Genomic DNA, 11,539 nt, shown 5'->3' with positions numbered 1-11,539 from the left:
GACTCATTTGGGCTCAAATTGGGTTGATCTTGGTGTCGTTGGGTTCGTGTTTCCGAGACGCTCAGTTTGACTATAAGCTCGCTGAAATCGGAGTTCATATGCTCCCGAAATTAATTTTTGAAGTTTCTGAACTGATTTTGCCTCGAGATACGTGCCCAATCATGATAATTTTGAGATGACGTATCATCTATAATATTATTATCTAAATAATACAAGATAAAACATATGGAAATATTTTTTGCTTTCACTCCATCCAATTGATTGTGTAAACTTCATTCCAGCTTACATTGACCCCGCTTTCCCCTTGAAAGAGACGGTCTTAAAAGTCAAATCAAATTTCGTTTGGTAAATTACTCTGCGTTAAGATAACCAGCAATATTTGACCCAGATTTGATTTAGCTCATGAGTTAAAATCAATATAAATTATATTCAAAATATATTAAAACTCAATAATTTAAATATAATATTATTTAAAATGTTTAACTCTCTATTTTTTATCTTAATCGATTTTTTATTACTTCTTTCAAAATTTCCTTATAATTAAAATTATCTTCACTTTTCATAATAATAAACAAGAAGACTAATGAGCTTACTTTAACTTATATTTTAAGCTTGCATTAAAGCTCGAACTTAGGCTTCGTTTGGGGCGGTTTTTTTACTGCTTCTTAAATAAGCTTTCTAGTACTAGAAAGCTGCTTTAAGAAGCAACAAAAAAGTCGTCTCAAACGAAGCCTTAATCAACATCAGTAGATCTCGGGTTTTAGATATGTCAATCCAAATGTTTTACTACCCTCGTCCAACCCCTCTGAAACGTTTTTTTTTATTTTTTATTTTTTAATTTTACAAGTCTCATGATATAGACAATTGAATAAATATATAAATTTTATTTTTATTTGAAGAATTGTGGTAGAAAGTTTATCTCTGATCAAATTAATATCATGCTTAAGTATAGTTTTAATTGATAATGCAAATATTTGTACAAGATAACAACTCAAGCACTTCTCTCCCAAGCACCATCATTGTCTTCCAGGAAACACTCATATTTGATGTCAATTGATCCCTCTGTTGCAAGATTAATTATTCTGTGCGGACGTCGAAAGCCGTCCGGCGATTAACCATAATGCACCATGTTATCCCTGTGCTCGGTACTGCGGCTCGGTACCGTTGACGTGACACATTCTGGTTGGTCTCCGGACGGTGTTATGCGTCCAATCTCCACACAGAATAATTCCTCTTATTGCAAAGCTTCATAGTAAATACTTGTCAATTCAACATATTATCGGTGTGTCGATCTATTTTCATTATATAAATTTGAATGCAGTCATTGTCCATTCCAACACCAATATTCATTGGTTATAATAGGAAAAAAGGATGTAAGGAAGGCCTAAAGTTTGAAAACCAACACATTTTGAATCTTTTATTCAGTGTTTGATCATTATTCAAATAAGATTTAAATATTTATTTCATACATAGAATTCGACCATTCCATGTGAAATTAGGTTCAAAGAAGGATTGAATAATATACAAAGTTCTAATATAAATTTCAAACAAGGATCAAACACTAAATATTAGATCAAAATCTCATTTATTTTTGAACCTATGATTCTCCTTACATCTCCTTACTATTATGACCTATAATTGATAGTTTTGTAATTGATATTGAATGAGTTCTAACATAAATAAGAACAGAACCCATCAACACGAATCTTGAATAATAGGTTAGTGAAAGAGATGACAATAAAGAAGTGTTGGAAGGGAACACAATGAAGCGCTGTAAGATGACAATCAAGGTCCTTTGACGAGAAAAGTCAAAGCAAATTTTTATTCAAATGCTCACAAGACTACGATGGATTATGACCAATCTGTCTTTTATAAGAGTATTTTCAACTTTTCATTTCAATTATATTTCTTTAAATAAAATTATATGAAATATATTTATACAACCCGTCCATTATAAAGATAATGTATTTCATGGATAAAGATGAGCCAATTAATCTGAATATGCCTTAATTAAACTAATTAACCCATCTCAAACTTACTTAATATGAACCGAAACAATAATTAGATCAATAAAAAAACGAGTCCAATATGAAGTGGATGTGTAGTTTATAATCAGATATGACTTAAATAGTAATCAGATTAACTTCAATTCAAAATTTTTAAAGATGAAAATGAGTTAGGTTGTGGAATTAGGTTATTTTTTGACATTTATATTTTTCATGCATAAATTTTAATATAATTTAGACATTATATATAAATAAATATAAATCTTAGGAGTCATGTAGGCAAATAAGGGTTTTATATAATGTATGTATATCACCCAAGAAATGTGTAAAGAAAAATGTTGCCCTTAATTTAGTTTAATACCACTCCATATATGCTCATCAATCCACGCGCAGTGTTCGTTACTTCAAACGCACCACAGAGCTTGCGCCTCTGCGGTGATGGAAAAGAGAGTGTGAGATTAGTATTTTCTTACCAAGTATCTGAACCCAAAACCTCGCTGGCGGGCTCCGGTGGAGGCGAGGGAAGTAAAAGCGTCGGCCATCTAGGTATATGACTCTCTCTCTCTCTCAATGTTTATCTACCATTTGCAATCTTTCTTCATTATTACAGCATCTAGTGTTGACATTCTGTGAGCGCGCGTTCAAGTTGATTTTGGCTCTGCTCATTGCATTGGATTGGCATTCTGCAATTCTGCCAATTGAAAAGAAGAGATAGGTTTCTAAGATGGACGGATTTCATTTCTAGGATTTGCTAATTGACGAAACTGATGTTTTAGCCTTTTGTAGCTAGGGTTTTTGGGTGTTGATTTTTAGCGACTTTCTGTTTGACTCGTGGATTCTGGCTTTTAGGTTTAGGCATAGCACTAGGAGGTATCTGCGAGCAATGTTGCTGTGCGTTTTGTATTAATTTGTTCCTTACATCTATGTTTTCACCGTAAGCCTATGATGGAACTAACTAGGGCCGTGAGACTCTATTTTCTGGGTACTTTTTTCAATTCTGAGATGTTCTAACTTCTAAATGAATTGGGAAGCTTATTGCATTACCTGTTATCAATGTGTGTGCAGGAGCGTGGTGTCTGCTGGCAAGTATTATCTTGATTGTGCTGATAGATTCTATGAAATGCTCTGATTTAACTAAAGTTTCACGAGAAGCACTACTCGCACTAGATGGCAGACTATTCTGTTATACCATCATGTGCTAAATTGCAACTACAGAGAATTGTGCCAAGAGGAAATATTCTCATGCCTAGGAATGTAAATTTGAGGAATCGACCACGGTGTGAACTAACTTCCTTTTTTATTCTTTGATGAGTATCATAAATATTTTAATTTCATTCCATCATGTTTTTCAAATTAGTTGTTGATCAGAGATATACTGAATGGATAAATGCCCAAAATAGTTCCCAAACTATTCATATGTAATCGATTTAATTCAAAAGTATCATATTCCTCAAATTTAGTTCCTCGACTATATAAAGTTTATCCCAAATGTTGAGTTCAATTTTGTATAGTTGATGGACTAAATTATGATCAATTTTATATCCAAATTTCCATCAATTTTTATATGAGAGGTTATTTGGGATCAATTTTGTTCAATCGAGGGACTAAATTGGATAAATGTGATATTTTTGGTTTAATTGGCTACATTCGAATAGTTGGATGACTATTTTTTTCTGTGATAAATGTATATTTCCTCCATCTACTATCATGTTATATGTGCAATCTTAATTCTATGGTCAGATTATTTGCATTCTCTCTTTTGCTTGTAGGGATTGCCTTCTCTTTGGTAGAAGTCATAAGTCATATTTTTCATCATCAAGACTTTATATTGTTCAACCTGCCATTCTTATTTGTGCAAATGAAATTCGTGGCTTGAATGCAAATTTCTCTAAGTGTTGTTGCTGGGGAATGCTTGTTGACCCGGAGAATGCAGCACCATCAAATTTGGTTTCTGCCATGGATGAAGTGCTTCTGATGGTTAGTGTCATCTTGGCATATATGGCTGGGGCTGTGCCACAGAGGAAGAATTTTGATTTTATGAGTCACTACGCAAAGGAAAACTTGGGTTCATCATCTCCTATGTCTTATGGTAGGTAAGAGTAAGCTGCCACAATTTAATCAAGTACATGTGGTATGCAGATTGGGTTGCTGGAAGGCTGCAAACCATGAGTTGATGTGTTTCCAATCTTCATGAACTAGGCACATTACATAGTCATTTGTTTTGATAGGAAGTTTATTTGGCAGGTCTGAAATAAGCGAGAACATAACCAGTTCGAAGACAAATACCATATGGGATGAAGTTAACGGGAAACTTCTTGATGCATTGGATACAACTGGTAATGGTGTTACTTTGGATAACAAAGCTGTTGATATTGCAGATGTCAGTCAAAAAGATGCTTTAAGTCTCTTTGCGCTCAATCAAGGTCCTACTTGGAGATTGCTTTGGACTACTTTATGGAGGCTACAAAAAGAGGCAGGCATTGCCCTCCACACCTCTCTTTTTATATATGAATCATAAGACTTGCTGTTTGCATGACACTGTTATGTTAGCATCCTAAAATTAAAGTTCATCATTCCTTTTTTTAATCTTCTTTATTATACACTCGCAATAGAGTATGGTTTCGGATGATGGTTTGGAGAGAGGGAGAGGGAATTGGGTTAGTTCAGCTCTTGTGATACATACAAATTGCACATCATACATAAATTCTTCACTCTTCATCATATAAATTTGGATAACAGGGCTTCTGATATCATCCACACCATACAAGCCTAGGTTTGACCATAGGTTTGTGGGTGATAAGGTGTGAAAAAGAGGAGTTTGATGTTTGGTTTTTTTGAGTCTTCTAAAAGTAGCTCTTAAAAAGTCTGATGATGATCCTCTTGAAAGGTAACTAAAATATATTTTTAAGTTTGTTTTACATATTTTACTTTGTAAGTATTTATTTTTTAATATCAGCATAATATAGTCTTGGAAGGTTTTGCTTGGTTATCCCTCTGCAGCTGAATCTACTGGGTAAAATTTCTTTCCGATACCCTGCCTTACACCTATTTTACATACATCATCATTCACCCACTCAAATTATTGGTTTCATCTGTTGCTCAACCCCACTCTGCTTATGGACGATCAATTTTCCGCCATTCCAATTTGTCCATCACATTGTTTCTTCTCCAAGTGTTAAAACATATAAAGAAGGTTCATCTTTCTGTCAAAGTCTACCCTTTTATCCATTGCCTCATCTTTGAAAATTTATTGTCCTGATTTTTTTTCCCTATTTATGGAAATTTTGCTGTTTTCCTCTGACATTGGCATATTTCATATATTTTGTGTTATGTTTAATGAATATTTTTTGGTTTCATGTGTGAACAACCTTTTTATGCTTGGACAGGTTAGTAATATTCATTCATCTCATGAAGCTGTTAACCGAGGTGCCTGGCTAGTGGTGGTATCAGAAATCTTTAAAGCAATAGTTACACAAATATTAACCAAATGGTTGGAACAGGAACTCTCTTTGGGTGCTGGTGGCCGCAACATGGTACTACAAAGTCTAAAGTTTGATTTAATGTTTTGTCTTGTCTCTCGTATTGAAGTTAGAGACTCTCTCAGAATCCTGTTGTCCAGCTGTCTGAGAAATTGAAGGGAAATGATGTGGTACTAAACAATATAAAGAGATCAGGGAAGACTGAACTATATGCAGATATTTTGTTCTTTCTCAGATTTGATTCTCTCAGGTATCGAGCTAAATCCCTGCAAGTACTCATCCTCATCCCTTTACTTTTCCCCTTTTCATACCACAGTTTGCTTGAGTTAGGGGCTACATCATGGGTAAAACTGCTTATAAGTGCATGTAAAACACATTATACTTGATAGTTTCTAGCACTCATAGTGCTAAAAGAGTTGCAGGATGTGATAATTTGTCATTGACGCGGTTTTCATTCATATGTTTTTGTTTGTAAATCTAGATCTCCACATTCAATATTTGTGAAAGTAAATTGGTGCAGGCTTTAACATCATTAGCATGGTTGAGCTTCCTGTTAATAAATATATATATTATTTTTCAAAAGAAAGAGAGGGAGAGTTGAAAAGATTATATTTTTGTTAAATTATCTTTCGTGCACAAGCATGTATGTGCTTATGCCCTACATATAAGTTAGAGAAGAAAAAAAAAAAGATAAATATAATAAATCAAATTACCCTCAAGAATGAGGAAATATAATAACAATAAATCTTTTAGATTCATACTATAAATAGTTAATACATATAGTTATTTAGATATTGTAGCATTCTCTCGCAAATTCAAGGTGGCATAGAAAATATCAACTTGAATTTGGAAACAACAACAACCAAAGATGTAGTTAAAGGTTTTATTGCTCAAAAGTTGTAAGTGTCATAAGAGAAGCACAACTGATTCACCAATAAGAGTAGTGTGAATCATACACAGATTCACTAATGATTGTGTTAGAGAAGGTGATAAGATCTTGGATAGAGGTATCAATTGAGAGTTTTGGTAGAGAATATTGTTAGAGAGAGACAATTTAGTGTCTCAACAAAGAGTATTGATGTTGGAGAAGAGAGGAGATCACAAAGAAATTGTTGAAAGATACGAATGAGGTCATGATGTGATATGTGTGATCAAAAGTTGAAACGGTGTATGCATCTGTGGAGGGAACCATGGATATAGGTTTACTATAATAGGTCATTGTGATTTTTTGGATGCCTAGTGATAAGAGAAATGTGAGTGTTGCCGAGCAGGATCAATAAGAGGTCTTGCATGCCAAAGGGATCCTTGATGGTCAGGAGCTAGGAGATGAGGCAAGAGATTTGTTCTTGATTTTTGGTGGATGTTCCTCGATTTTATGTCTAAGGGATTGAAGTTCAAGAGTTGGGATTGATTGCATGTGATGGGTGGTGGTGCAATCGGAGTGCAACACATGAGCATATGTGGTTTACAATCAGGCAAGAGGATGCCTGTAGTTCACATCAAGTAACGAGATCCAAAAGTTTGATCAAAAGGTAGTTGAGAGATGGAGATATTGACGTACTTAATACCATGTTAGAAGCGATAAGCAACTATAATGGGTTATTTTTTTATAGAATTATCTTTTTTGTAAGAGTGTATATGTGCCTGTATATAGAAAAGAGAAGAGAACGATAAATGAGAATATCCTTACCAAAGAGGAAATATGACTATAATAGATAATATAGATTTTTACAAGTAGTTAGCACATGTGATGATAGATATGCAAATAAATTTCTTTCAATTCAATCTTGTAAACCCACTGCGGGGCTATCTAGGTTCTCTTTCCAAGGAAATCCAAGTCTTTAAGATGATATGCAACGAACACCAAGAACATTATCCAATGTTGATGATGCTACTAATAAAATGCCAACAATCTAATGAAAACAAAATCACAATAAGCGCGATTCAATTGGAAGCAAACTGATGATAGAATCAATCGTATTTTCCCTTGAGATATTTTTGTAGAAAACTGTAGAATTCAAATATGAAAAATCTATTAACAGATCTCCAAATAGAAATTAACCATATGAACTTAGATCATATAAAGTGCTAAAACAAATTCATATACTGCAGAAAATTAATGTGTGTATATTTAGTTAAATGAGTCAAACCTATCTCACTTCTATAAAAATCTCTAAATAAATAGAAAGAATAAAGCAAGAGAAAACGAAGAACCAGTCAAATAATTTTCTCTCAATTCAGTTATGTCAAGCTGATTGCCCTGTACGATGAGAAACCAAAGGGACCATGCTGTGTTTATGATGCTACTAATAAAATGCCAAATGTCTAATGAAAATGAATGCACAATAATCAGGATTTGATGAGAAACAAACTAATAATAGAATCAGTTATTTTCCCCTGCGATATTTGTAGAAAACAGTAGATTTCAAATCTGAAAGCTCTAATAATAGATTTCCAAATAGAATTTAACTACGCAGACTTGGATCATATTAAAGGTTAAAATTAATTCATGCACAAAATTAAAGTTTGAATATATTGCAAATTGAGTCAAACAGTATTCATTTTGGTAAAATCTCTCCTTCTCTCTCTCTCTCTCTCTCTCTATTATCATTATTAAGACTACTACAATTTTAATTATTATTGTAACATTATTCTTTCTATTTCCCTCCTTGAAGCCATCCTGAGAGCCATCATTCTGTAATCCATTGAAAGTTATATTTGCTGGTCTAAACATATCTATGATGTTTTTAGTCTCTGACTTCAATGCCTATCATGAATATATGCTTTCAGTATAATTTGGCATTGGCTTCTTGTTTATATTTCAGCAGGTCGGGATGCTGTTTTGACACAAACTTTCTTGTTAAACATGGGGTTGAAATTCTAGAGGATTTGGTGATAACATTGGCTGATGCAGTTGCTTGCATATATCTAGAGCTTATTTCTGTTGATAGTGACATGTCAATTGAAATAAATTCGTTGGGCTTAAAAATATGCCCCCTTTCTACAAGAGTACTTCAGAGATTACGCAATGAGGTGCGCAGTGCTGCTTTACTATAAAAATGTATACTCTTCTAGCTGCTTTTAGCATCATCGTCCATGTAAATTACCATATTTTTGTACTCCAATGCTTGGATATTCTGTCAACTGTAGCTGCTAATGGATAAACTTTAATGTCCATCTCCTCAATTTGCTTGGTAGGGATGCGGATGATTTGGTTATGCAATATTTGTTCTGTGTTTCTCTCCATGTCCTGTAACCATACATTTTGATCAGGTTTATAATTTTGCTTTTTAGGTTTTTAGTTCCAATACCTATCGGAACGCTAGATCAATTCTTAGTGTGTTTTAATGAGCTAAAAGTAAGCTATATCTAATTATTTTGCAATGTGAATTCATCAGAGTTCAGTCTGGACGCACATCTCATATTTTTATGTCCATGCTAAGTCTGGACCTTTATTTTCCTGACGTGCTGGGTTGGGCAGTTCTTTGTCTAATGCCGATGCTATATGACCTATTAATATTATTATTGTATGAGTTTCTGTTAACTGTTTAGTTGGCAGATAGTTTCCTAATTTTGAAATCAGCAAAATTGAAGTTGTAAGTACCGTTGGCTCAATGTTGGACAATGCAATTGTAGGCCATAGTCTTGTCTAATAATAGAGTTGAGTTGATCATATATTTGTTTTGCAGAATGAAATAGTGTTTTCTGTCCTTAGTCTGGTATAAGAACCTGAATTCTGAACTTTAAATGATTTCACCTGGATCATGGATTGTAGGAAACCTCTATGCATAATCATTCTATGCAGATGAATTTTGAAGTAATAAATGCATCATTCTTTTTTATATTCTCCTAATCTGTGATACTATTATTAGGTTGTATTGAAGCAGTGGCTACAACAGAACTTTGAATCAGTTGTCTCTTTGTATGAGGACCGCTTCGAGTTATTTGTCTTATTCAGACAAAAGAAGGATGATCAACTTGATTGTCAAACTACAAAATCTATTTGGAAAAAACTCTTCTTCACCACACAAGCAGTTCCATCCGCATTGAACTGTGTTCAGATCAGCTCACTTTCCTTGAATGTTAAACGCACCAAAGAATTGCAAGCTTTGACTGGATGGTAAGCACACCCAAATTTGCCATAATTGAAATCTCTCCTCATGCGTGTTTATGAAGTCGTTCATGTGATATACTGACATCTGTGACTGATTAACTATGACATGATGAAGATGCTTGGTTGATGTGCTTAACCTTGCAAATGTTGGACAAGACTGGAATCAGACACTTGATAAAATTGTAGATAATTTCCATGACTTGAACTTCTATATTGAGTGAAATATATAATAAAAGATAGAAATTTATGGCCGTCATAAGTTCTTTATCTAAAAGTAAATAGAGGGATAGACATAAGTAAATAGAGAGAGAGAGAGAGAGAGAGAGAGAGAGAGAGAGAGAGAGAATCATACAATGTTAGAATGAAATAGAGAATTTGAGTAAGTTTTCTTTGCAAAAGTAAGTAGCTTTAGTTGGCATAATTCTTCTATGATTTGTGGTAAACATGTCAGTGCTGTGCGGGTAAAGTTTACATGAAGTGCTAGGAATTTTACAGACTAAAAATTCAGAACTTCAAATAGCATGTTTGGAATTGTGCGATTGTTTGAATGGTTTAATTGCATGTCCATTTCCAATTTATATTGACCTGGCAATATTGAGGATGAGTTTATAATGTAGTCTAGAACATAATATCATTGTTTTACATTTGTATGATACATAGTACAGCTCTTTCCTTGAGAACCATGTAGACTGGTTGAATGGTTTATACTGAAGTCCTGAATTAATATGAGTCGCCTTTTGTTGCAGGAGATACTATTTCAGCTTGTTTCTGGAATTCTCTGATGTTGCGATGCCATTGGTGAAAGCTTTTTTTGAGAAGGCAAGGAGTGCTGTATCTTTCTTTCTTGTGTGCATGATTGGTAGGTCTTTAGGACTTGTTTTTTCCGGGATAAGGCAGTCCCTGGGTTGGAAGTAAGAAGGTAATTTTTTTTTTTTTTTTCATAATTACTGCACAGCTTATTTTTGTGCATCAATTTTCATTGTAGGATGGGAATATGATTCGTAAATATCCTTAAAATTGATTACTTGCCCTTCTATCTTCAGTTTTGAATTTGCAAATAGAAGAGAGAAATTGTAGGCTATTTGATTATCAATTTTGCCAAGCAACCTCCAAATTTAATCTTGTAATTCCGCGGGGGCAAGCCATTCAAAGGCTAATGTAATTCTGATGTTGTTAAATTGCATCTTTTACTGATTGGTATTTGTCAATTCATTTTCTGGTGTCTTAAATTCCTACTGAGTTTTATTTGTACGACACTGATATTTTGTTTGCATCTCTATTTATCTGCATTGGCATAAATGCAGGAGTTTTGTCATAAAAAAACTAGTGTGTTTTGTAAATAATCGTTCTTAGGTTAATTAACTTATTTAAGGTTATGTTGATTCAGCTAATTGAGTTGATACAGGAATATCATATCATCTATACCTATACATAAAAGAAAGTTTGTTTTGTACATTGCCTACAATATTATTTTTAGTTTAACCTTTTCATACATTTTGCATGATTGTGATGAGCTTCATCCCAATCATGTCAAATGATAAGTAGTTTCTGTAGCTTAATCCTTCTTCCACTCCATTTATGTGGAAGCATTGCAGATTGGTTTTCATATATTTTGCATGATTGTGATGAGCTTCATCCCAAAACCATGTCAAATGATAAGTAGTTGCTGAAGCTTAATCCTTCTTCTATTCACAGCTGGGCTCGATCCTGTTTTGCTCTAACGGCTTTGATTAAAGTGACACATTTCTTAGTTTTCAGAACATATGCCCCGCAGCAGGAATAAATTCTCTCATGTCATTCCATTTGCCTCTCAAACCAAATATTTTTGGCTACCAAACTGAATCTAGAAGTATCAAATCCTCAAAAAGAGAAATTAAACTGAATGATTTAGGTTTTGTTTGGATGGCTTTCTTATTGCTTCTTAAAACTATTTTTTAATA

General features: G+C 33.7%; 1 protein-coding gene across 6 annotated transcripts; it reads left to right on the top strand.

The window, feature by feature from the left end:
• Nucleotides 1-2,396: 2,396 nt before the first annotated feature.
• Nucleotides 2,397-10,828, top strand: LOC110099068. Of its 6 annotated transcripts, none has more exons than XM_020826097.2 (9): nucleotides 2,397-2,552; nucleotides 3,072-3,283; nucleotides 3,776-4,099; nucleotides 4,251-4,479; nucleotides 5,507-5,539; nucleotides 5,611-5,735; nucleotides 8,311-8,518; nucleotides 9,358-9,605; nucleotides 10,346-10,828. In XM_020826097.2, the coding sequence occupies exons 2-9, from the start codon at nucleotides 3,174-3,176 to the stop codon at nucleotides 10,512-10,514; spliced, it is 1,446 nt and encodes a 481-aa protein (XP_020681756.1). In that variant the 5' UTR covers nucleotides 2,397-2,552; nucleotides 3,072-3,173; the 3' UTR covers nucleotides 10,515-10,828. The 6 variants fall into 6 exon arrangements, with proteins under 6 accessions (XP_020681756.1, XP_020681755.1, XP_020681752.1 ...); XM_020826096.2 differs by having other exon boundaries at nucleotides 5,393-5,539; nucleotides 8,314-8,518; XM_020826093.2 differs by having other exon boundaries at nucleotides 5,393-5,539.
• The last annotated feature ends 711 nt before the right edge of the window (nucleotides 10,829-11,539 follow it).

This window comes from Dendrobium catenatum, unplaced genomic scaffold (genome assembly GCF_001605985.2).
Source record: "Dendrobium catenatum unplaced genomic scaffold, ASM160598v2 fragScaff_scaffold_1632, whole genome shotgun sequence".
Lineage (NCBI taxonomy): Eukaryota > Viridiplantae > Streptophyta > Magnoliopsida > Asparagales > Orchidaceae > Dendrobium > Dendrobium catenatum.
Note: the sequence above shows the minus strand (reverse complement) of the source record. Positions and strands in the feature narration are given on the sequence as shown.

Bases quoted from the DNA above. Each gene is read 5' to 3' on its own strand.
- LOC110099068 (XM_020826093.2), top strand. From the start codon at position 3,174: ATGGCAGACTATTCTGTTATACCATCATGTGCTAAATTGCAACTACAG. The intron at 4,100-4,250 runs GTAAGAGTAAGC...TTTATTTGGCAG, and splicing joins TCTCCTATGTCTTATGGTAG to GTCTGAAATAAGCGAGAACA. The intron at 4,480-5,392 runs GCAGGCATTGCC...ATGCTTGGACAG, and splicing joins TATGGAGGCTACAAAAAGAG to GTTAGTAATATTCATTCATC.